This window comes from Eretmochelys imbricata, chromosome 26 (genome assembly GCF_965152235.1).
Source record: "Eretmochelys imbricata isolate rEreImb1 chromosome 26, rEreImb1.hap1, whole genome shotgun sequence".
Taxonomy (NCBI): Eukaryota; Metazoa; Chordata; order Testudines; family Cheloniidae; genus Eretmochelys; species Eretmochelys imbricata.
The window spans coordinates 11598232-11624270 of NC_135597.1; the positions used below are offsets into that span (position 1 = coordinate 11598232).

Genomic DNA, 26039 nt, shown 5'->3' on the forward strand with positions numbered 1-26039 from the left:
TTCCTGTCCCAAAAACAATGAGGAGTCCAGTGGTCCCTTAAAAACTAGCAGATTTATTTGGGCATAAGCTTTCATGGGTAAAAAACCCACTTCTTCAGATGCACAAAAAATAAGCCTCAGAGCCCGATTCACAGCTGGAGAATTCCCATAATTTACACAAACTGAAGATCTGGCCCCAAGGGTTGATGTAGCGGAGGGAAGGCAGCGGAGATAATGCAGGATTCATGATTATGTGGCTTTTGAGGTCCAAAACCCTGTCTAGGTGGTGAAGTGAATTCCATCCTTCTCTCCCACCCTCCCTATAAACACCCTGCTAGTTTTCCACACGGAACCTAACTGGGTTGAGTGCCAAGCTCTGAAGAACTGTTGTCTTAACTAGATGTGTTGTTTTTGTTTGATATATTTTCATTTATATGTGCATATATGTATGTATATTTGTATCTCGCATAGTTGGTGTATACGCTGCATGTTTATAAATTGTGTGAAGCGCCCAGATGCCATGGCAGTAGGGTCCACAAGTTAACAGCCTTGTGGATCTGGGCCTACATGTCTTGTAGAAAGAACAGGATGAAATAAAATAAATATATTCAAAATATCTGCCTAAATGTTATACATATTAAATATAATATTTGCAATTATCCAGTGTCTATGCACATATAATCTTCATATTTTCATACCTATATGGGCCCCAATCCTGCAAAGATGTACACACTTATTTAACATTATAGGCAGTAAATAACGTTAAGCCTATGTGTGTATCTTTCCAGGATTGGGGCGTGTGTATGTGTGTGTGTGTGAGATATATGCCTCTACGTTAACAGATACATTTCTACATATATAGGCAAATAATACTTTATTAATAAATAGGAATATATCATACAATGCATTTGTAGATGTACTTCTACATTTTCATTATATCTTACACGTGCCTTTGAAAATATAATGTGCATTTACCTTTTAATATGTAATCATTCTATCATTTGCATGTTTATTTCTGTACATAAATATCTGCAATGGATGTTTTTGTAAGTATAATTCTATACATGTGAATATTGTATGGAATTCAGTATAATCTGTTTGCTTGCGAATATACAGTTGCATATATGTGAATATGCAATGCCAGTTAGGCATTTGTACACACATGCACAGCTTTAACGTTTGTGCCTTTTCTGCACAATGCATATACATAATTCTGTATTTGCATATAGGAACATTTGCTACGTAAATAGCTGCTCTAATGCACGTTCACACTGTACATAACTATTTATGGGCAATGCACGTGTATCTTGTACTTAATACTGAATGGGTAATTTGCATATAGGCACTGTTTATTAGTGTTTGTAAGGCGTGTGAACACACCTACGCAAATACAGGCACCTTGTTTGTGCCTGCATGGCATGCACACAGATCTATAAAAAGAAAAGGAGCGCTCGTGGCACCTGAGAGACTAACAAATTTATTTGAGCATCTTTATTCTCTGTGGATATTTGATCTATGTGGATGGTATTAAGTAGGGACCACAGAATTAGGTTGCAAAGCTCATCAGTGCTGCAGCCAGAGGAGCTTTCCATCCGCGCCGCTGGTGTAGTGGTATCATGCAAGATTCCCATTCTTGCGACCCGGGTTCGATTCCCGGGCGGCGCAGCGAACTTTTTTTTACACCCCACCCCCCTGCTTAATTATAGCAGCAGAGGAGTCAACCATAGCAGCGCACCGCCGGAGACTGCGGTAACATTTAGGCGACTGGAAAAGAAGGAACCGCCACCGGCCGGTAGTGCGCGTGCGCTGAGGGAAGGCGGAGAGAAAAGAAACCGGCGGAAGGAGAGGGCTCACGTATGACGTAGCGCGCATGCGGTATGCAATGCCCGAGCCGGCGGAGGGAACGGGCCTCAGAGGTTAGTAATGCGCCTGCGTTTGTTGCCGGCCGGCGGGCTACCCCGCTGCGCATGCGCTGTTGCTCTCCCCCCCCCTCTCTGAGCCGGCCGCGCCGGACCCCTTCCCCCGCCGCCGCCGCCATTTTGAGAGGCGCATCGGGGCTTATTGTCCGCCTTGTGGGCTTCGCGGGGCCGGCGGCGCTCGGGCTCCCCAGGCGCTGACTGGGCCGCGGCGGCGCGGCAGGAGACCCCGGTGGGAGGGGCAGCGGTGGAGCCATGGAGGACGAAATGCCCAAGACCCTGTGAGTGGGGAGGGGGCGATCGCGCCTATTGTTCGGCTGCGCGGGGAGGGGCCGGGCCGGGTCCCCCTCCTCGGGCCGGGCAGGGGCTTCCCCGCGGGGGTGCTGGGGCTGCTTCACCCCCGGCGCCACCGGTCACGGGCGAGGGCAACTCCATCTCCGCCGCCTCGGGCAGCTCGGGGAGGGGGAAGGGCTGGGGGGAGGGGGAAAGGTTGGGGGGGGGAGGGGGGCTGGCTGGGGCGGCTCTGTGGGGGGAGGGGGGCAGATGGGTGTTTTTTCCCTAGGCTAAGTGGGTCCCTCATTCCCCACTCCCTCAGAGGGAGCTTGGGGGCCGGGGGAGGTAGGGGTTGAGGAATTGACCCAAACCGCCCAGTGCCCTCGCTCCATTGATTATCTGATTTTTTTTTCCCCCAATTTTTTCCCCTTGCTGTTTTTAAGGCTTTGTTCCTTCCTAGTCAAGGTTTTTCTGTCCTCTTTATTTTTCTCTCTTTTTCCCTCTGTTCGTTCGTTCTTTCTCTTTCTCTCTCTGAAAGGCTTGTGTGTGTGTGTGTGTGGATTGTGTGTGTACCTTTTCCCGAGCATATGACTTAATCTGTGTCTGCTTGTATCTGTACAGTTGTATTAACCCAATTTGCAAACGCGAAGCCTGACCTTTTAAATGGATTCAAAATAATCCTGACTTCTAATTGAGCGAAAACCCCAAAACAATAATCAAATGCCTGTATAGTTTAAAACGACTACAACCACCACCCAACTTCGCAGTAGATTCCATTTCATGAAGACTGACCCTAAAGCTGTTCAGGAAATGTACAGGAGGGGTAAATCTGTATAAATTCAGAGATATTTGCTATACTAGGGCAATGTACTGTTAAAATAAACTGAGATGGGGACGGTGGTTGTAAATTATGAGGAATTTTCCTTGTAATGTGGGCGTCGTTAACACACTGCTTTGAAAATCTGGTAGCTTTTTCAAAGCAATCAACAGTTCACACAACTGGCTCCATTTGAATACATGGGAGAGCTGGAGGTATAACTCTTGTCTACATTTCTTCCCCCCTTCCTCTTCCTGACAGATTTTTATCTGGAGTGATTTTTAATGCTTAGACTTCATGATTTCACTGATCTCTAGCTTTGCTGTTCTATTAACTTGTTTTCCCAGCTAGGCTGCTGCCACCATCTATAATGTCTTACCTTTAGGTGTATTGATGTTTAGGTAGGAGTTGTGAAGGGGAATCAGAAGGAGGGGATCTTTCCAAAAGTGAGGGTAAAGTTCCTGCATTTGCCCTTGAATGATGCTTTGCACATGTCCCATGGGCATGATAAATGTCTTGGCTGACTTGCTGCTCAGGAAAATGGGACTCTTGTGACCTGCGCTAACTTTTCTAGTTTGTTTTCCTAAGTGATAAAGTAAACATGCTATTAAAAAATACTAAGGTCCCATTATCTTTTCAGTTTATCCATTTCAACTGCTTGAAACATGTGATCTATCTGTTTTCAGAACATTTTCAGCCCCATACTCAGGTTTTAACTTCCTATTGTTCTTATTTTTCTGCTCTGATTTTTTTCATATGGAGTCTTGATTAATGGTCTCACCAGTTAGTTCAAGTGTACTGCTTCTGCTTTAAAGAATGAGTTATCTGCACTCAATACATGCAGCTTATTGCAAAAGCCTGAATGTGTTTCTGACCTGCAAAAAATAGCTGTTGAGCAATATTCTGAGAATAATAATTTTTTGAGTCAGTTTCAGGGGAGTTACAGTTAGATCATCTGGAATATTGTGCCATTAATTTAAATTTCAGTCTGCAATATTCACATGCTCAAGATATTGACTATAAGGACACTTTCCAACATATGAGTCTGGAGTTTATTTGGAATAGCTGATAGCGTTAGTAAAACTGTACACAAAAATCCTAAAATCTTCATTCATAGAAGGATTAAATTAGTGTTCTATCCAACTGCAGCAAGACAGTGTGATTGAACACTCATGTCTTTGGGTGTTTGTCAATTTCTAAACTTTATCTTTCTGGTTTTCTTAGAATAGTTGTTTCTAGTAGCTCTTTTTGGAGAACATAGGTTGTTTTTAAACAGCCTTTTCTTTATAAAGATATTCATGTAATTCTAATGTTTTGATATGAGGTTGTTAAAGCCTTGATACTTTGAAGCTCCGCTGAGCTGGCTTGATAGCTATATTGTTTAAGTAACTCAATCCCTGAGTAGCCTATTTATGTTTACATAGTAAGGTATGTAACGGCTGATTTTGTTTAAATAAATGTTTGAGCATTCAAGTTTTAGGGTCACTTGCAGAACGTCACAGAAGCAGCTGAAGCCTACACTGAGGAAATAAGTACCAGTTAATTAATGAAGAGTATAGTTAGGAGGGTATGAAAAACCATAATATTCCCATATCTGGAGAGACTTTCCCTCCTCTGCTGGAACGGTTAGCCAGTCTAGCTCAGAAGAATCATTAATATTAGTGCCTACTCCTGCAATTGTTGCATGTGTACATGCTTATTTCTGACTTCAGTTGTGTTACACTTAGGAGTGCAGGACTGGACCCTTAATGTATTTAATCTGTCATTGCCTCTCCACAGTAGCTTTACTGTAGCTTTGTCTCCCTGTGAAAAAAGCCTGTAGAAATGATAGTGGAGTATAGAAATATCAATGGGTAATGACTTAATATTTAGATTAACACAATGAAGAGTTATAATGTAGCAGGTGAGCCTAATCTACACTCCAGTATACATGTGCAATGCCAATAAAGTAGGGGTTCTCAATCAGGGTGAAGCGATGTCACAACCACTGTGTCCTTCTCATTTTGCTCAATGGGAGATGGGTCTTGGGTGGACAGCATTGGTGAGAACCACTGCAGGAAAGCATAGTGTCCTTTTCAAACCAGAGATGCTGCTTTCAGTTTGCGGGCACACAGCACAGTTAAGTTCCATTTTAAATTTCACTAGTTATTCACTACTTAACTTGATGCCCAATAAATTATGACTTCTCTAGTGTATTTGTGAGGGGTATTCAATGTAAATGCAATCTAGCAACTTATTTTGCCAGCCATCACTCCACATAAGGTATTGTTAATTTATTTCTGTAAAGCCATCACATCCCCCAGTAATAAACCTCACATACTTTAAAGTACTACCATTTTGTGTCTTGTTGTGAATTTGACGTGCATACAAATGTAACACTAGTAGTAAGTTAATTTTTTTTAAACTTGGCACTACTGACAACTGCTGAACAGTTAGTAGGATGGTAGTTTATTGTCACCAAGCAATACTGTCTGTCTTCAGAGCTATATTTTTTATGATTACACCTTTGCTGCTCCCCCAAATCTTAAACTAAACCACGCTGTTAACATGTTAGAGAATTCATTTAGCATATTTGACTTCAGTAATAAATTATGGAAAAAAAAATCAGTCCACTTTAGAATAGCGTAGTTTTTCTCTGTTGGTCTACTGAAGCAGCAGCTATGGAAAACCACCCATTCTAGTATGTCTTATATTGATTAGCTTGGCATAGTGTCAGTTTTTTTGAAAATAGAATTTGGGAATTTTTTATTTCAAATGCATATGAAATATTTCTCTAACAAATCTGTTTTTAGATTTACTACGCATGCATACTTTTTAAGCATAGTTTCCCAAATAATATGATAGTAGCTGGTCCATTTTATGAACACTACATTTATGAACTCTTTCAGCCTTTTGCTTCTTGTTAACTCTTTGACCAGAGCTTTTAATATTTTAGGAATGTTTGATACCAGCTCAGAACTTTGCATGCCTTTCTTTAGCCAATAAGTGCAAAGAATCTGCAAAGTTATTAGCCATTGAGACTAGGTAGCAGAGGTACGCAACTATTGGAGTTAAGCTATATTGAAAAGTAAGGGAAGTGGAAATTTGATATCTTTAACCCATTCTTCTACTTCACATTTCTGAGACTACTTGCATGTTTTACAGCTTCCATTTTGGCTTTCTCCATTGACCATCACTACCATTTAGCGAGTCATTGTTTGCTTTTCTGATGTTATGCCTCTTGCATGTCCATTAAGACATTCTGCATATGTATACAGAATTCTAGACATATATGCACGAAGAACTGGATATTCTAGACACATATGCAGGAAGAACTGAGTTTTGATATTAGACGTCGCTGACATTAAGATGTCAGAAAACTTGTAGCACCATTCATTCATGTTGCAGATATTGATCCTGCAGGAACATATTTTTGCAGCTCCAGCTGATATAAAGTTTTGTATGGCTGCCAAGAGATTATACAACTAAATCCAACATCCTAGAAACTTCTTAGATTGCTATGTAATTATGCAGGTGAAAAGGAAACATTATTCACTGAGTGTTCAATTTGTAGATATTCAGTTTTTAGGAAACATTATGACTTTTATGCTGTTAATAAAGCTAACCTTGAAAGCAGTGCAAGGCTATAAGTTCTCAAACAACTGAATTTCCATGGTATGCATCCGATGAAGTGAGCTGTAGCTCACAAAAGCTCATGCTCAAATAAATTGGTTAGTCTCTAAGGTGCCACAAGTACTCCTTTTCTTTTTGCAAATACAGACTAGCACGGCTGTTACTCTGAAAACTGAATTTAATGTACAGTAATAATTTAAATGCAACGCTATATAAGTCACTAGTCACTATTGGTGCAGGACTACATTTGATGTGGGGTGGGGCTGTTACTCAACTGATTACTGAACATCTGGACTCTTCTACCAAAACTTTTATTTAAATTACTCCACCTAATATCACTTTAAACATTATAATAGCTGCACTATTTATAAGAGAAATCTTTATCACTAAGATGCAGAGAAATCCTTGCTTTAGTCAAAACATCAGCACACACATTACAATCTGATCCTGATGAAATTTTCCAGGTGTGTAGCTTTTTAAAATACAGTCCCTGGGTCATACTTAAGGTTGCCATTTTTCTTAATGTATTACTTTTTTATTCATGCTTGCAGATGGCCAAAACGCATTAAATTCCAGTAGAAGTTAATTAAAGGCATGGTAGCTGAGTGGACAAAGTGTCTGCCTTCTACGTCTCATATACTGAGCTCCTATTCTGTTGTGGTTTATAAATTATTTAAGCCCTTTTATCTAGAAAAATGTAAAAAAAAAACAAAAAAAAAAACCCTACCTTAAGTAGCTCTAATACAGGATTCCTAATGAAGAAATTAAAGCTACAAATCCATCTTGAGCTTGCTATAAGTGCAGGAAGTTTAATAGGAGGCTGTCACTTTGTCCTTAACTTACATTTTATCATCAGATCATTAATAGAACACAGCCTGCATATTGTGGTGCTCGGATGCAATGCTGGCGGTTGTTGGTATAAAAACCCAGACTGAGCAGGAAATTTGCTGTTTGTATTGCCTGCCTGTGTTTTATTTAGTGTATTTTGTGCCAGGCACCATTTTCTGACACTAAGGTTTGCCACGTTAACTTATAGTTTGTGGGAAGGTGCTGTCATAGGAATCTTTTTAACTCTTGAGGTTGCAAAAATGCCATAAAGGCACGATTCTAAAGAAACTTGGTACTGACACAGTTGAATATTATAAAGAACGTTTTAAACTGGCCCTCTCAAACACAGAACTAAGATGGAGTCCCAGGTTTTTTAGTGTTAATATGTTGACACTAGCTGCTGTGAAGCAAATTTTATGGAAATCAGGACTCCTGTCAAAAAGGAGTTAACAAATCTTACCATTTTTGATTGCTTTGCATAATCATCTTGATTATGATGTCAAATGGAGTTGTTTAAGACCCAAGGAAGACTGAAGTAAATGAACAATTAGCATACAAAATTACCTTATTAAACACGTATGTACAAAAATCAACTGATAGGTTTAGTTGGCTTGTTTAACTAGCATGTGCTGTAGACTGCTCATCTCCATCTTTTGTTCAAATGTAAACCAAAGTCAGGTTCTAAAACACAATACTGCATCTATTCCCTCTGTCTAGAAAAGCAAATACTTTGTGTTTCTTATGCTCTATGTTGAACTACACCGCGGTGATTAGGCCTCAGCTGGATTGTAGTATCCATTTCTGGGCTCCACATTTCAGGAAAGATGTGGACAAATTGGAGAGAGTCCGGAGAAGAGCAACAAAAATGATTGAAGGTCGAGAAAACATGACCTATGAGGGAAGATTGAAAAAATTGGGTTTGTTTAGTCTGGAGAGTGAAGACTGAGGGGGAATCTAACAGTTTTAAAGTACATAAGAGGTTGTTACAAGGAGGAGGGAGAAAAGTTGTTCTCTTTAGCCTCTGAGAATAGGACAAAATGGGCTTAAATTGCAGCAAGGGTGGTTTAGGTTGGACATTAGGAATAACTCCCCTACTGTCAAGGTAGTTAAGCATGATGAATTGTCTGGGAGGGTTGTGGAGTCTCCATCATTGGAGAATTTTAAGAGCAGGTTAGACAAACACCTGTCAGGGATAGTCTAGATCAGTGTTTCTCAAATGCAGCCACAATGGCTGCCTGCGGCCACCAGGGACTTTTCTTGCGGCCACAGGCTCCTGGTCGGTGGCTAGGGGGGATAGAGGAAAGCAGCGGCCCCTGCCCCGGGGCCACCAGAAAAGGTTGATTCCTGCCCCCTACTCTGGAGCAAGAAACTCTGGAGGAGCAGGCAGCCTGTGTGAGTTCCCCACCTTCCTGGGGCCTGTGGAGCTCGGGCTTCTGGCTTCAGCCCTGGGGTGGCAGGCTCCAGCCATGGGGCGGTGGGCTCTGGTCCCTGGCTGCAGGGCTTCAGCGCGGACCCGCTGGCCCCCAATGCCTCCTCCAGCCCCCATCCATCACCCTGGCCTCCGCTGCCTCACTCGTCACCTCACCATCCAGGGCTTAATTTGTCCCCCAGTTTGCTGGGACTTTGTAAATGTGCTGTGAACAGTTATATTTGTATGTTTGTTAATATCACTTTTCACCGCCTCCTAGCTAGCTAGCAAGTCTGCTACTGTGAAAAATGATATAACAAACATACAAATATCACTTTTCATAGCAGTAGACTTACTAGCTAGCAAGGCCACCAAAAAAATTGTTGCGATCCCCTGGTCTAGGTAATACTTAGTCCTCCCTTGGGTGCAGGGGAGTGGACTAGCAGACCTCTCGAGGTACCTTCCTGTCCTATGTTTTTCTGATACTCTATTAAATACTTGATAGAGAAACTTGTTAAACTGTTACATTAGTAACCATTTTCGGTTCTGCTAATGGAATTTGAGTATGTATTAAAAGCAGGTTGATTTTATTTAATGAATTTGAAATGATTTTAAGTTCTGATTTGTCTTCCATTATTATCCAGATGATAGAAATTTGTGGCCTTTCGAAGTATCATAGAATAGTAACAGGTTTCAGAATAGCAGCCGTGTTAGTCTGTATTCGCAAAAAGAAAAGGAGTACTCGTGGCACCTTAGAGACTAACCAATTTATTTGAGCATAAGCTTTTGTGAGCTACAGCCCACTTCACAAACCCTGGGACTGCACCTATTTAAGTTCCTTTTTGAATTGGGGCATTAGTCTTTGGTTTGGTCTTCTCTTAAAAGTTAGGTTGACATAGCTAGGCCATTTGGGAGTGGTCCTCAATGACATAGCTATGCCTACCTCTCCCCCCAATGCCCCATGTGTAGATGCAGCTATGTTGATGGAAGAATGCTTCTGTAGACTTAGTTAAGTTCCTTCAGGGAGAAGGTGGTCTTACACAGATGGGAAAAATCCCCGCTGTCAGCGTAGGCTGTCTGCATGCTATGGGGTTATCTCCACAGTGTGGATACAGCTTTTTGTGTTTCTCATATCTGTAAATGGGGATAACGCTCCATTTCTCCAACCCTTTGTTTTATTTATTTATAGTGGTTAGCTCTATAGGGCAGGGACTGCTATATTTTTGCTATATGTCTGTACAATACCTGGCATAATGGGGCTCAGTTGAGGACTAGACGCTACCATAATGCAGATAATACGTGTGGAGATGGCTGTAGCTTTCATCCATGCCAGAGCTGAAGCACGTTGGTGAGGCAGCCCAATCCTGCAAGGAGCTTCTCATTTGGAGAGTCCTGTGCTCACATGGAGCTCCACTGAAGTCAATGGAGATGTTCTCAGGCACAAGTATATGCATATGGAGTTCCTTGCAACATCTGGGCCTAATTGTTCATTAATCAGCAGATGACAACAGTCTCCAAAGCTATCAATCCAACATTTCTTGCAAGGATTAGGTTTGAATGGGAAAATGTAATCTATGCTATTTAGGTTTTTATACTGTACTCATCAGTGTAGTATCTGAACGTCTTAATATTGGAGTATCTTCATAATCTGACATTAGAATGTAGTTTGCATGTAAATATATTAAAAATGCTTTCAGAACAACTGTTGAATTTGCTAACTCGTAGTAAAATATTTTGCTAAATTAAGGGATTATGCTTGGCTCAGCAAGAAGTTCCTGTTTTCGTTTTTAATAATTCTGACTGGAGAAAATAAAAGGAACATGTAAATAAACTTTTTTAATCTTACAGATATGTAGGGAACCTGTCAAGAGATGTGACTGAGGCACTAATCCTCCAGCTGTTCAGCCAGATTGGACCATGCAAAAACTGCAAAATGATCATGGATGTAAGGGCCTTTTACTTGGATAACTTTTCCCACTCCTTGTAGCATGTCAGTTTAGAGAAATTCCCAAACATTTAACTTTTCATGAGTACAATGAAGAAATTTAAAGAAGGATGCTGAGGAGTTTAACTTGTTGATGCAAACTTCAGTATAACTTTAGTGATGGGTATGACTTTGTAAAAGGTATAGAGCATTTGATGTAATTGGACTCAAACGTTGGTTGCTAGTTTTTTGTTATATCATAAGGGCGTGCGGAGGCACAAAACATGCAAACCAAGATGCCTACCATAGCATAGTTTTAAAATATTTTTCTAATATGTTGTTAATATTGTGACTGGCTTAAAGCTGTTTCAGTAAGCTTTCTCTAAATTGCTAAGACTTTCAGACATAAATATAACTGGGCACCAGCTACACTTTGGGTAAAATTTGAGGGGGTGTTAATGTTTAATAAATGTGCTTTTTTTAACAGACAGCTGGAAATGATCCATACTGTTTTGTGGAGTTTTATGAGCATCGTCACGCGGCTGCAGCATTAGCTGCTATGAATGGACGGAAGATAATGGGTAAGGTAAGCTGTCATGTCTAAAGGGTGAGTTGCAGTGGAAATAATATATACAATGATGTGGATGAAACATCTTGAAAATAAACAAAACCCCAAGCAGAACTGAGCCACAAAAGGTAAACACTTTCTCCTGTTTTTTTATCTTGTAAAGTGAAGAACTTTTAACTTCATTTGAGCTTTGATTGTGGTGGTAAAAACTGGATAGTGACAGTTCATAGGAGGGTTGGGCACAGAAGTGGGGCAGGGAAGAAGTCAAAATGATTGTAATAAATATTTTAATTCCATTGATCTTGAAGGTGAGAGAGACTAGCAGAGCAATAAAGCAAGATAGGTTAGTTATCTTCATTGTAAAATGGCTTAATGTAGCTGAAAATAGAACATTTAACCAAGAAACTTCAGCCACTAATGTCTTTCACTGCAAACTTGTGTACCTTCTCCACCTGCAGTATAGAAATTAATTGCTAATAAAATCGGAATATGGTTCCAATTTACTTGGATATAACTTTAGCAAATATTATTTGTAGGAGGTCAAAGTGAACTGGGCAACAACCCCCAGCAGCCAGAAGAAAGATACCAGCAGTAAGTGCCCCTTTATGCTTCTGAGTAATTTTTTTATTTGCACAAGTAGTTTTTAAATGTAAGCAATAAGCACCATACAAATGTTTGCAGTAATGTTTTGATCATTATCCTAAGATGATATTAAATGTGTTTGTGTTAATAAACTTAAGAACAAATCTAATCTTTGTCATCAGGTAGTACCGTTGTCAGCACACTGCGTTCACAAGGTAATTGTATCTTCTTAAACATAAAATGAAATCTCTCGAGGGTATTCACTAACCAGCTGAAGCTATTTTGGGGGTTTTTGTTCTGTTTTGTTCTTTCGTTTGTGGCAAGATTTCCCTCTCCTTTCCCCATTGCATCAGAATGTGGTCTGTTGTCCACTCTTTCATTCTGGTGCTGCTTCTTATAGTCCTTTGACCCCATTAGTCATGACTGCTATTCTAGAATTTCACCCACTATGAGAGCAAGATAATCAGCTGCCTTCAAGGCTGTTGTCTGTGCTGCTCCATACAAACTCATTTGGAGTACTTAAATTGCTTCTGAAATTCCCCCTTCGTGGCAACCCAGTGTGTTGCTTCTGTACTTGGCCAGCCTTAAACTGCTTTTAAGAATTTGCGGTTTAACCAAACTAGTATTGTAATGGATTTGTAAGTTTCACACCTGCTCTAATACAATTTAGTTTGTATAGTGTTAACTATTAAAATATGCTTTATGAAAAATTGTGTAATCAAAGTGGAAAAAATCCTGAGATGTGGGATCTTTATTTCTCTCCAGTGCTCTTTTTAATGGCTCTGACATAAAGTGAAGGATTACTCTTTTCATCTGTTGCCTTCAGTCTTAGTTCACTTGCACATGGATTCACTTATATTGAATACACATGGATTCACATGATGTAATGGCTGGGCAACCAAAACTGTTTGACTTTTGAGAAAACTGTCAAATTCTTTAACATCAAACTATTGCAATGCAAGGTATTTCTTTGTTCTTCACAAAATATGGTTTACACCAAATATTTTGTAGCTAGGTTCAATATCCATCCTACTTTTAAAGCAAATTTATTCTACATTGCTCACAAAACCACTAAATGCTTTAGTTGGTAAAGTTTTGGATAGTTAATGAACTATCTGTAAATGTGTTGAATTTTAACATTACTATTGTAACATTTAGATTTCAAAGTAAGCTTTAGCTTTTAAGTAAACAGTTGCAATCTTTCTATGGTAAAATAGTGACTGGTTATGAACATAACTACAAAAATACAAAATTTGAGTTAAATACTGTACATCACAACATTATCCTTAAAATTATTGCTTTTGTTGTACTGTCATCAAGTGATGGCTATATCTGAAGCAGTGACAAATGTTACCTTTGATAGGTAAAGGATTTTAGTTTCCCATGTAGCTCTCAGATATATGGAAGTTAATGCAATATAAAGTTGCTGTACTACTTGTGTTTCCAGGAACATTCTTCAAACTTGTAAATTATTTTTTCTCTTTTTCCCAATAAGACCATTTCCATGTCTTTGTTGGAGACCTCAGTCCAGAAATTACAACTGAAGATATAAAAGCAGCTTTTGCACCATTTGGAAGAATATCGTAAGTGATTTCTTAGGGCAAATAAATTAAACGTTACCTTTTACTGGAGGCAAGCTTGTGTTTACAGTAAGTAAAAGTCCAGTCAAGTTGCTGAAATGACTGCAACACACACTTTTTTGTGTTCATAAAGAGAATTCAGAGTTCTTCTACTTGAGTAAGTAGGGATACATAACAAAATTACCCACCAGCAGTCAGTTTTTCTTTTCTATTTTTTTAGAAAAATTCACTGTACATCTAGCTTTGTTTTTATACTGTAGAAATCCTCATGTAACTTGGAGGGTGACATACTGGGTAGTTTCTCTGACTTGGGTCTTGTATTTCTTTTGCCACTAAATGTAATCATACATGTAATCATTCTTTAAAAAATAGTTTAATATGAATCAAATTCCATGTGCATATTCAGGTTCAGTCAGATTTTGGCTTTTTGATGATAGTCTAGGTATTTAATATGAAAGTTCTGTTAAATAAAATAGTTTATACTTCTAATTTAATAATCAGTTTGGTGATTGTGCAACACTTGTCTTGTGGTAGCTTCTAAAGGCCACAACCAGTTTGGGCCTCATTGTGCTAGTCACTATACAAACATAGTAAATAAGAGTCCCTGGCCCAAAGATCTGAGTGTGAAAGACAAGATTTAACAGGTGGATGGGAGAAACAAGTGAGCTACAGTAAGGTGGGGAGATGGGTTAACAAGTAGAACAATATATGTAAAGACTAAGCTGATCAATAGTAGTGATCACAGCTCTTTATCTGCGTACTCATTACTATTTGCTGTATTAACATACAGCTGTAGTGCTTATAGTTTGAAAAGCATAGAAAAATACATGCTTTGTAGCAGGGCTAAGAGCAGCTTTTTTGTTCCTTCCTCCAATTTTAAACAATTCATTTACTTGTAACTAACTACTTGTACTTGGATTGCTGCTCCTTGATGGTGGGGTAACCAAGATAAGAGTGCTTTGAAGTGTTGTGTAGTGATTGCTTTTATTTGAAACAAGTTTTTCTTATGAAGTCCAATGTATTGGACTTAAATCCTAGTTTCATTTCTTGCTATGGTAGGGTTTTCAAACTTGATCTACAGGAGAGTCTCATTTTAGAGAACACTAATTTATATTTTAGATTATTTTATTTTAATCACTGTCTCTCTCTGTAGAGGTAGCAGGTATACTTACTTGCGGAGGAGGTTCAGTGCTTCACATAGCTGAACATCTACTCTCCTGAATGACACATGGCTTCTAAAGTAGGTCTTATCTGTCCTCGTCCAGAAGGATTAGAGTCTGGGAAGGAGGAAGTGGTACACTGAAATGTAGGAGAGATACTTTTAGGTAGATCTTCTTTCAGAGCTGCAGTCCTCTTTCCACCCCAAAATACTGCTCTAGCAGTCAACTGCACAAGGCTTTTTTGAGAGCTGGCTTCATGCTGGTCTACACTGAAAAGTTATGTTGGCATAACTACATCTCTCAAGGGTGTGAAAAATCCATACCTCTGAAAAATGTAGTTAAACCAACCTAACCCTCAGTGTAGACAGCCTAGCGTACTGCCTAATGGAGAGGTGGGTTATCTGCAGCAACAAGAAAATCCCTCCTGTCACTGGTTAGTTCTACACTGAGGTATTACAGTGGTGCTAGAACAGCTGTGCCACTCTAGTGTTTTAAGTGTAGGCCTTGCCTTACTCTGTAGTTTATATCCGATACTCAGAGTGTAAAGGGGGGGTTAGTTCCAAACATAGGCTATTTTAAACGTGCTTCCTTAATTTTTTATCAGTTCCTCTGAGGGGCGTTTGTAATAGTATAAAATAACTCTTAAAACTCTGTACCACATGTCTGAAAAACGACAGGATTACTGGGTTCCTCTATATCATTCGCTTTGTTCCAAGAGAGATTTTGGTAGTGGTGATTTACTCTGCAGTGAGAGAGCTGATTATCCAGACTTGGCAGGGCTGAAAGGTTTGGTGTTTTTTTAAAGCCAGGTTTCAAATAACTTGTGTGAGTGACCCTCTTATCCTTTCTCTTTGGGGTATTCAGTACGTAATTGTAGGGCAAACTATCTGAGAAACCTTTTAGGTCACCTTGGCTCAAGCTGACTCTTCGTGCAAAAAAAAAAAAAAAAAAGGATTTAAGAGCCCTCTTTGTTATAAACTGTTGTCCTAAAGAAGTAAGGGTTAATAGTAATAGTGGGACTTTGATTTCACACAGTTACTCAATTAAATGTGTGAAGAATGCTCCATATTTGTAAAATGATACAAAAAATATTTTTTTGTATATTTAACTCTTCTTAGTTATTGACTATTTCCTGGAAATGTGATTGAGATTTTTTTTTCCTGGTTTTCTGTGAAATAATCAAAGTTGAACCAACACATGATTAGCACTTAAGAATTTTTGGTAGCTTTGTACAACGTAATCTCTAATGTAAATACATACATCTTTATTGTGGTCTCCCTTTATGTTTGGTGTGTGCATGTTTTCACTTGTTCAAGTCTTATTTTCAAAGTTTTCAGTTGAGGGTAAGTATAGCATAGTTTTTTATTTCCTTTTTAGGCTGTGCAGAGCAAATTGATCTAAGATTACATAAATGACTGTTCTCAGGCAATTTGTAACTTATTATTCAAACTTTCTTAACACAGAAAATTGCAAGCAGTTTAACACTTTTTCATGAAGGGCTAAGGTACATTTCATTCTGTAGTGTATGGAAGTGGTCTTAATTTGAGTCTTTCAGTGATCTACATATTCTCTATAGCCGTATATGTAGAAGAACTAGGTTTTAATACAGAATGCAATTATTACAAGGTTTTAAAACTGGCATCATAGAACTCTCATTATGATTTTTCTGCCAGCCTTGGAGTACTGAATATTGTGCATCTAGCTGATCTAAACCGTATTTTATAAAGACTTTACTTTACACTGCATGACTTGCTGACTGGTTTTATTTGTCTTGTTTTTTTCAAAAGTGCCTGTGTTTTTGTGGGGTTGGGGAGGGCAGGATAGGGGTGTGTGTGTGTGTACTAGATGTTTGGCTAACTGTACACGACTTGCCTGAGAAACACCATTTAATAAAATCAAACTTTCCACAAATGGGGTTTAGCTATCGTAGCCGGGTCTCTCCTTTTTTTTTTTTTTACTCAATCTCAAATAATAGGCCTCTGGTTATTTTGCAGAGTGTCTCTGAAGAATGGACAGAATTGCCATGGCTAACTACAAGCTACAGTTCACAGTGGACAAACGTTGTAGTTTTCTTACTTACTTTTATAAATTTTGCCTTTATATCTTGTAGTTTCCAATCAATCCTGTATGATTGCTGTTTGCGAATGCAGTTTTAAATTCTTTATAATAGTATATAGTTTAAAACGTAAATGTCTTTAGTGTTTTATTTCCTTCGATAATGCAACCATTTCTGAAAATGTCAATTTTTCAAAATTTACAGCTGCCCACAGTCCAAAAAGGGGGTAACGAATTGACCTGAGAAACTTAAAGAATTCAGTTAACAGGCGACGTATGCCTTTTAATTCCTATTTTTCATTTTTCTATTTTATATTTTTAATGAGTAGGTAGAATGTGTTGGCAATTAGCAAGCTATAAATTGCATGGTTAAAGAGAGCCATTCAGCTAATGTTAGTCAGCTGTGTGGCTTAAGTGAGTCATTTGAATAGCTGCTTTGACCATGCTTAGTGTCTTAACAATATGTAAAAGCATTTTGAACTGGGAACCAACTATTGTAAAATATGTGTTTGTTAGAGAAACTATTGATTTGCATGTTTACAAAATTAAGTTTAATTTTGCTACTACATGACAAAACACTAGTAATGTTTCTGTTTAGAAAAGGAGGAATTTGTTTTGAATATGTTGCTGGTGCATTAAACAGTTCACTTTAATAAAGGTGAAACATGAAAATGAGCTCTGTGTGTGACTCACTTTCATTTTATCAAGTTCTTTTTAAAAAATGCTAAATTGGCTATTGCTTCTGCTTTTTAGAGATGCACGAGTGGTTAAAGATATGGCAACAGGGAAATCCAAAGGATATGGCTTTGTTTCCTTCTTCAATAAATGGGTAAGTGATGGTATGAGTTGTAAAATCTTGGTAGTTGCTTTAAAGAGAACAGCTATGTAAAACATGAACATTTTTGGTCCCTTTTATATCTGGTACTGTATCAGTGTCCCGACCTGTAAATAGGTAAGTAGTATTATCCCCATCTTTCATGTGATATTATAAGGCTTCATTCATGTTTATAAAGTACTTAGCACTTTCCAAGCATTATCCCTATGTAAGTGCAAAGTATTTATGTACAGAGATGAAAACTAGAATACTCACTGAGGCTGATACTTGTACCTGAAAATTTTACTCTTTTCTTCTTACATTAAATACAAATTACTTTGGACTGAGTTATTTGGCTCTGACAGAATGGCAGTGTTTTAGTGCTTAAAGGTCTGGTGCACTAATCTCTAGAGCAACTTCTATTTGGAGTTACCTTTATAGGATTTGTATTACATCATTAGTCAGTTTTTATAGTCTTATTATTGGCCTGAAGTGGAGGGTATTCAACATAAAGGGAGGAAAATGGAGTTAACCAGTTTAGTACTAAACGTAGAATAATCAAACATTCCTACTTACAGCTTCTTTATGGGCAGGGTACTAATAACTTGTTATGGCTCCAAATCTCTCTCTCTCTCTCTCACACTCAGTCACTCGGAAATAATACACTTTGGAGGGAAGAATAAGTAGGGCAAGCCATTATGTGGTCTCAGTATATTTTGACAATGGGAGATTGGGGGAGTTTTGAAAAAAAAAAAAAAAAACCACATACTTTTCTTGGTGTTAGGCCAGACCAGGTTAAAATATTAGGTCTGAGAGATTTATTCTAAGTGCAGATGAGGGAGAGCTAGAGACTTAGCTGAAGGAATGTTCCTACAGCCTTTCAGCTTAGTGGAGCAACTGAACAAACATGCTATACAAGAGTGCATAACTCTTCATGGGATACGTTCAGTTTGGCCTAAAATAACTGCCTGAATCCTGTCTTTTAAACATCTTTTTGAAGCACGGATTTTATTTCAATATTTGTTATAAGTTGGCAATATCTGAGTCTGACAGACTTACAATGATTCGCTTTTAATATGGTGTTGCTCAAAAAGAATTTGAAAAATGTTTTTCCCCTATGGACAGGATGCAGAAAATGCTATTCAGCAGATGGGTGGACAGTGGCTTGGTGGAAGACAAATCAGAACTAACTGGGCAACACGAAAACCTCCAGCTCCAAAGAGTACATATGAATGTAGGTTTTTAGCTTTCTGTCCACCTTGCCCCCACCCAAATAAGGAGCAAATAAAACCTTGTATTAGTTCTAAGTATTAGCGCTTCTATCATGAAAAAATTCAATGCCCTGTAGAATTCAGAAGTAAAGATTTTGCTTGAAGAAATATGTTAAATTATAACTTACACATTTCCTTACATTTTAACAATATTAGTATTTAAAAACCCTTCAGTTACTTTTCAGCACTTATTCAATCTTGCATTTCAGTCACCTTGGACAATGACAGTAGTGTTTTTGATTTAACTTGTTTTCATGCACTGCCAGCGTTGCATCTTTTGTGGTGAAGATACAGGGTGGGGGAGGAGTGTGTTTAGACTTAAACTGATGGAAGGAAGTATTTCCATTAAGTGTATTTAAAAGTAGATTTATAAACCTGAATTTTGGGCTTAATTTAAATGACATTCCTTTAAATATTTTATGCATCAGTAATCCATACCATTCATCATTTGGGATTTACATGTCTCCTATTTGAGATCATCGTGTATTTTGAATGTAGCTTTCCTTTTGGCGTGCACTTTTGTTTCTTTATTTTGCAAAAATGACTCAGTTGGGAAACCTCACTGACTTTTCATGTCCCTTTTAATGCTTGCAATTCTTTGCTTTACATCTCTCTCACTTCCTAAACTAGCACTTGGGAGGATGTTATAGCGGTATATTTTGTAAGCTAAGACTAATGGTAAAATTAAAGATTTACAGGAGAAAATGTATTGGTATGCTTTTACGCATCACCCAAAAAAGCCTTAGGATCCTTGCTCTTTGTAGACTTCTGAAGACAGGAGGAAAGTAAATCATTTGCTTAAATGAAAAACTTCAAAAAAAAAAAACAAACAACTTTTTTACAGCAAACACCAAACAGCTGTCTTACGATGATGTTGTAAATCAGTCCAGCCCAAGCAACTGCACTGTATATTGTGGTGGTGTTACTTCAGGACTAACAGGTATGGCATCTTCTAAATTTTGGGGTTTCCTCATAAAACGATCTAAAAATCAGAAGTACTTCCTAATTTTGATAGTCTACCTTTTCTACACTGCAGAACAGCTAATGCGCCAGACCTTTTCTCCGTTTGGGCAGATAATGGAAATTCGAGTCTTCCCAGACAAAGGGTACTCTTTTATACGGTAGGTTACATTTTTGCTCACTTTTAAAAATGTGACTTTTACCTTTCCCTTGCAAAAATGTTAAGCACTGGTGTCAGATGGCCTCAGAATGTTTCTAGTGGGAAACTAGCCTAGACAGACTTAGACTATCCTTCAGTGTCTACAGTTTCAACTATAGTCTCATCTTGTTTGTGTGGTAATGTTGATCTGAGTTAACAACGATGTACTGCTTTTCTTTTTATCATTTCACAGCTGTACGTATTGGATATGATTCTTGCAGATTCAGAATCCTATTTTTAAATGCACTTTCTTTATTTTCACTGACAGCGCTGTAGATAATCAAACAATGCAGCTTAACACAATTTCAGATTTTACCTAACCTGTGTGCTACTTACTTTTTGCCCCTCACTCAGGGTGAGACAGTGAAACTAGATGGGTCAGTTTTGCTTTCTGAATCTTCTGTACAAATAAATGCTGCAGTATTGGAGTTCCCTTGCAAAGACTAGTTTCTCCTGCAAACGATTATTTTCATTGTTTTGGGTTTTTTTGTAATCAAACTTGGAAACTCTTAAAACTTCTTAAAGTGCAAGCACGCTTTTAGGCTGACAGTCTCCTTTCAAGTGTCTTGTCTGTAGGTGTATGGAGGGTGGGTTTATATTGATGTTCCTTTTGTACCTTAACAGCTTCAATTCTCATGAAAGCGCAGCACGTGCAATTGTTTCTGTCAATGGAACGGCTCTAGAAGGGCACGTTGTGAAATGCTACTGGGGCAAAGAAACACCAGATATGATCAATCCAATCCAGCAGGTCAGAGAACAGATTTACACTGCCTTGTAAGATGGTGATTAGTGTGATCTTATTAATGAGATTCTTAACAGATTTCTAGCACAGAAATACATATTAGTTTCAGGGTGGTGGGTTGTGGATTTCAGGGTCACGTGGCTCATGTGACCTCCCAAATTAATTCTTGGTCCCTGATATCTGCCTTTTAAGATACTTGATCAAAATTAAACTCTTTGGAACTTGAGGAAACCTGCTTTGGTCAATGATAAAGAAAGAGTGGGAAGAGCTTTAAGTTTCTGACTAAATCTCAACTTTGCTCTTTCCTGCAGTGCTTTCTGGAAGAGTTATCTGTAATATTAGACTGCTGTACTCCAGAGAATAATCAGCAAAATGTGTGTGTGCAGGAGGTGGGGTGATTTTTCATATATATAGTGTTAGAGGGAGTTGCCCAGATAAATTCTATAATAACCTTCAAAATGAGGTATTAGAATATAAGACCTTTTAAGTTCTTGATGAAAGACTAGCTTGATAGATAGGAGTTTCTCCATCAATAGGTGACTGTAGTGTCTTCAATATTTCAACTTTCTTTGCAGAATCAAATTGGATATCCACAGGCTTATGGCCAGTGGGGCCAGTGGTATGGAAATGCACAGCAAATTGGTCAGTACATGCCTAATGGTTGGCAAGTCCCTGCATATGGAATGTATGGACAGGCATGGAATCAGCAGGGATTTAAGTGAGTATGCACGCTAACTGATCTGTGCGCTATAAATAAATTGCCAAGAATGATGCTGCATTGGGGGAAATCATCAGTTGAATTGGGATTCATTGAAGTCCAAGGAAGTTTTATACCATTGTAAACTGGTGTAAAAAGATCAGATCTGAAAGTACAAGAGGAATTTTAGGTTGGCAGAATAATTACCATACTTGAAATATTTTCAGGGTGTAAGGGACTACTACCCTTGGGAAAAATGCCGGCTGCTGTATACATCACCTACTCTAAAATGTAGTGTCCTGGTCAAACTAGTACTCTCTCTTTACTAATGGTCATCTTGAACTTTGTGTAAATATAGGCACATTTTGTTCCTTTGTCCTAGCCAAATTCTGACTCTGGTAATTACACTATGATAACTTACAATTCCTTTGAATTTTAAATTTAGATCAGTATTTAGTTATTTCAAACAGCTGCCATTACTTCCCAGTTGTGGGTGAAGTGAGGTCTGTGCGTATGCACTCATGTTTTGGGATGATGGATACTATATTAAGTATGTATCTGAAAATTGGTTTCTTACGCAGAATACTTCAGGGTTTAAATGCTAGATCTGTTAACCAGTAGTAAAACTCAAATCTACTATACTGACTGAAATCCACTGAACTACCCCTTCTGAGGGGTCTGGTGGCAACAAGCCACTTGAGCTCTACGCTTTCCTCGCCTCTGTTCCCATGCCAGTCCAGACAAGGAGGTATAGCATCCTCCTCTTAATATAACTACAGGTGTTGTTTATAAAACAATCTGGCCCTCTTTAAAATTCAGCTACATACAGGAGCAGAATTCGTGCTTGAATTCTTTGTTTTTACATTTACTGCCCTTTGTTGTCAACAGTTTTCCTCTTTTGCTTATACTCATAGCTACACTTTATAAACATTTAAGTAACACCAATCTAACTGACAAGTGTTGTGAGGGATTTTCTCTCCACTGAACTTGTTCGTTTTCCCATCTGTAATTGGCCTGAATTTTTTTCAGAAGTGCTGAGCATCTATAGTTCCAGTTGACTTCAGTAGTGCTTGGCATGCCTTTAAAGTAAGGTCCTAAATGACTTGCCCAAAGCCATAACATCAGTGCGCAGAGCTGGGGTTACATTTAGGAATTTTTCTATTTACTGGTTAAGATTCTGTTGGCCAAAACTTGGAAAGTATCTAATTAGCTTTCACTGCAGTGTGGCAGTTCTTATCCTCTCCAATCTCTTTATGTAAATTCAGTCTCTTGGAACTATACATTTTCTGTAATCACCTCTCTTTCCCCCTCCTTCCACAACAGTCAGACACAGTCTTCTGCCGCATGGATGGGTGCAAATTACGGAGTTCCGCCACCTCAGGGGCAGAATGGAAGTGTGTTAACTAATCAAACTGGATATCGCATGGCAGGTTTTGAAACTCAGTGAGAGAAAAGGACTCTGGAACCTAACACCAGTGACTTGAGGCAACAAGAAGTGCTGTAAAGCCTTTGTTTACTTAGATTTATCAAGTCAGCGCAAATGTCAGATACAGTGTATTTATTTAAAGAAATCATTTTAATCATGAAACTATTTGTCATCCACATTGTTTTAAAAAAAAAAAAAACAGGAAAAACTAGATGCTGGATGTCTGCCAACTTTTGCCTTCTTTTCCTCCTTTTGATGTGTGTTTCTTAAGATCCTTGTTTGAAACACAACAAATGCAGGGATTACTGCCACTGTTAAATTGGGGCAGAAAATTGCACAAAGTCAAACTTTTTTTCTTCTGAAGTAGTGTGCAGTTTTAGTTTGCATTCCTAATGATTTAAAATGTATTATAAACAGTTGTACAAAAAAGCCAAAACTGTGTGAATTCTGAAGGTTCTTTACAATCTTCAGCCTGTGCACAAATTTGTTTTAAAAATAGCCTATTGTATAAAGTGTCCATCTCTCCACTTTTGTTTATACCAGGGTTTTCAAATATAAATTATTTTACATCATTTTGTATCTAGACATTTTTCAAACAGTTGTCTTTGCCTTATGACATGAGGATAATGTGATGCTCAGCATAAAATTGTGTGCACAACTCTCAGATGGATCTAACTGAAGTCACATTGTGTTCTACATGAGAAGGTGCCTAGAGAAATCCCTGTTGGATTTGTTCTATAGGATTTTTATCTTCAGTGATAAACTTTGATGTGTACTAGGGAATATAAAATCCTGTTACAAATACCACAATGTGACAAATTCCTAAGAACCAGCTTTTTTCTGTCAATCTATATTTACACATATCCATTATCATGTAAAATATTTTAGCAAACTAATATTTTGCACAAAAGTTAGCAAACTTTGTATGTTTCCTTATTTAAAGGTAGGCTGCAGAGTCCTTTCACATGATTTATGCGTAACGTTTTTAAGGGTTTTTTTGGGTCTTGCATGTGAATATCAAATATACACTTTGGTAGTCTTTTGAATACAAAGTCATCCGCTCTTGTTTTTAAGAAACTGTAAAAGACACAAAGTTGTATGTAGAAAACAAATCAGTCTTGCTGTTTACTGATAGTAAATTTTACTCAAATAGAGTAAGTTGACTTGATTTTAACATGTACAATTAGAGCTGTGAAAACTGTAGCATTGTATGTGTAAGCATCAGGCGGGGGGGTATGTGGAATGCTCCAGTTTAGCCTGAAGGACCAGCTGGGCAAAGCATTTTTAAATGTTCAAAGGCCAAAAAACTTTCTATCCTACCTCCTTGACCAGCCTTCAAAGAGCAAAAACTTCTTCATTGTGTAATGTTATTTATTATCCCTATTAAGCTTTGGCTTCTGGAGTTCCCATATTCCTTTTTTTCCCCCATTAGTTGCCGTTGGGCAACTCAGAGTATCAAGGGATTAAACTTCTGCTATATTGACAATTATGTGACAATATATTTCAGGGTCTCATATGAAGTAATAATGGAGGATAGTGGGGAGTGGGACAGGAATGAGGTCAGGCTTCCCTCCCCCCCAGTTAGGGATGTAATATTGGACTGTTCAAAATTTTGAACATTTTTATTAGAAAATGGGAGGGTTGGGGGAGGGGAAGGCGGGTATAGGGCAAATCTCTTAGGAGATTGTGTTGGCCTGTATCTCGTAGCCAACGTTCTGTAAGGTGTGGAGGACCTGAGTGTGTGTGACTCTCTGGAGAACTATTCTATGCAGCTATTTTTAAAACTTGGCTTTAAAGATAGGTGAATACAAACCAACTTTTGTACTTGGAAATGTTTTCCCCCTTGTAACTCTTGCAAATAGGACTCACAACAACAACAGAAAACAAAAAAAAGCTTAAAAGTGAAATGTTTCACAAAGTATATCAGTTATTTTTTTCACTTCTATGGATTACTCTAGGTTAGGGCTCTATTCTGACTTTAATTATGCAAACATACATTTTTACTTTCTGCTTGACCAGCTATGCTGTATCATATTTTGCCCAAAGAACATCCATATCTGTGAGTAGGCTCTGGAGTTTCACTCAGTGCTGTATTTGAATACAGATTTTAAAACCAATATATGCATAATGTGTATTTTTACCTCTTTTATTTTGACTGCATGAACAGCATCTGTCTAAATTTAAAAAATGTACTGTGATTCCTGTCATTAAAATGTACACATTACTGCTTGGTTTAATTAAAAGCAGAGTGGGGGAGGGCTTCCTGTGCTGATTGCTGAGGACTGAAATACCTCTTGAATTATAGACTCCAAGAGACAAGGGGACACCTCTTTTTTTTTTTTTTTTTTTTAAATGAACCAATGAGAGGTCACATGCAATAGGGAAAATCTGATCTGTAAATGGAGAAGATACCTCTTTATTTCTCTGAGGCCTAGAGTTGTGAAGTGTATTCTCAGAATGAGACACATCTTGAATTCTTCCAATGCACTGTATTTTTCCTTGCAATGGCCTTGGTGTAAACAGCTCTATAAAAAGCTTGCTAAATGTACATTGTGGAAGTTACGCCATGCTATTTGTTATCAACCAATGTTTAGAACAAACCTACTAAGTGAAATAACTTGTCGTGCTCTCATGAGTTTTGCATTGGGAGCCAGAGAGGGCCGTAAGTGATATTTGTATTAGTGTTGTATCCCGTTTGTCCCCCCCCCCACCCACTCCACAAAACACGTAAAGCAATATTGAGGTGACAATCATTTGAACACATTCCTCTGCCCTACCAGTGCTCTCCTTTCTTCCTCCCTTTATTTTTTGTTCTGAGTATTTGCACTTCTGCCAGGCTTTGGTGTTTACAGAAATGACACAGCTGCCTTGATATGTAAGGTATGCGTTGCAGAATCCCAAACACACAACAGAAAAGGATAAATGGCTTAATTCCAAGGTAGCAGCCTGGAATGGTTTTTGCATTAGCAGCCCACTTCAGATTTGTATGAAACATTAAATTACACTTGAATGAATGTATTTTGATGTTTGTGGTTAGGGGTATAAGACTCTTAACTCCACGACTGGTGACTTTTTTTTAAAGCTGTTAAGGATGTTAATAAAACTGTGAACTTGCATATTCCCAACCTTATCAGTTTTTTTTTTTTTATTTTGCTTGTCACAGTGGAGGTTCCAGTACTTCAGGGGGAAAGCAGGCACTAAGAGGATGCTTCCTTTTATTTTAAGCCT

The 26039-nt window shown here is 38.3% G+C and overlaps 1 protein-coding gene and 1 non-coding gene across 3 annotated transcripts; both read left to right on the top strand.

Annotated features, from left to right (window-relative positions):
• The first annotated feature begins 1573 nt into the window (after positions 1 to 1573).
• TRNAG-CCC (transfer RNA glycine (anticodon CCC)) lies at positions 1574 to 1644 on the top strand. Its single transcript has one exon. It is a non-coding gene; the product is annotated as a tRNA-Gly (tRNA).
• Positions 1645 to 1975: 331 nt separating this feature from the next.
• On the top strand, positions 1976 to 25941 carry TIA1 (TIA1 cytotoxic granule associated RNA binding protein). 2 transcript variants are annotated; one of them, XM_077805854.1, is made up of 13 exons: positions 1976 to 2176; positions 10682 to 10778; positions 11245 to 11343; positions 11862 to 11916; positions 12090 to 12122; positions 13403 to 13490; positions 17456 to 17531; positions 18642 to 18750; positions 19632 to 19727; positions 19824 to 19908; positions 20571 to 20694; positions 21264 to 21406; positions 22709 to 25941. In XM_077805854.1, the coding sequence occupies exons 1-13, from the start codon at positions 2151 to 2153 to the stop codon at positions 22830 to 22832; spliced, it is 1155 nt and encodes a 384-aa protein (XP_077661980.1). In that variant the 5' UTR covers positions 1976 to 2150; the 3' UTR covers positions 22833 to 25941. The 2 variants fall into 2 exon arrangements, with proteins under 2 accessions (XP_077661980.1, XP_077661981.1); XM_077805855.1 differs by lacking the exons at positions 17456 to 17531; positions 18642 to 18750; positions 19632 to 19727; ... (2 more) ...; positions 21264 to 21406; positions 22709 to 25941 and adding an exon at positions 16642 to 17377.
• Positions 25942 to 26039: the final 98 nt, after the last annotated feature.

Coding starts and splice junctions, on each gene's coding strand:
- TIA1 (XM_077805854.1), top strand. CDS start 2,151: ATGGAGGACGAAATGCCCAAGACCCT. Junction 10,779..11,244: donor ACTGCAAAATGATCATGGAT/GTAAGGGCCTTT, acceptor TTTTTTTAACAG/ACAGCTGGAAATGATCCATA. Junction 19,728..19,823: donor TGTTACTTCAGGACTAACAG/GTATGGCATCTT, acceptor TCTACACTGCAG/AACAGCTAATGCGCCAGACC.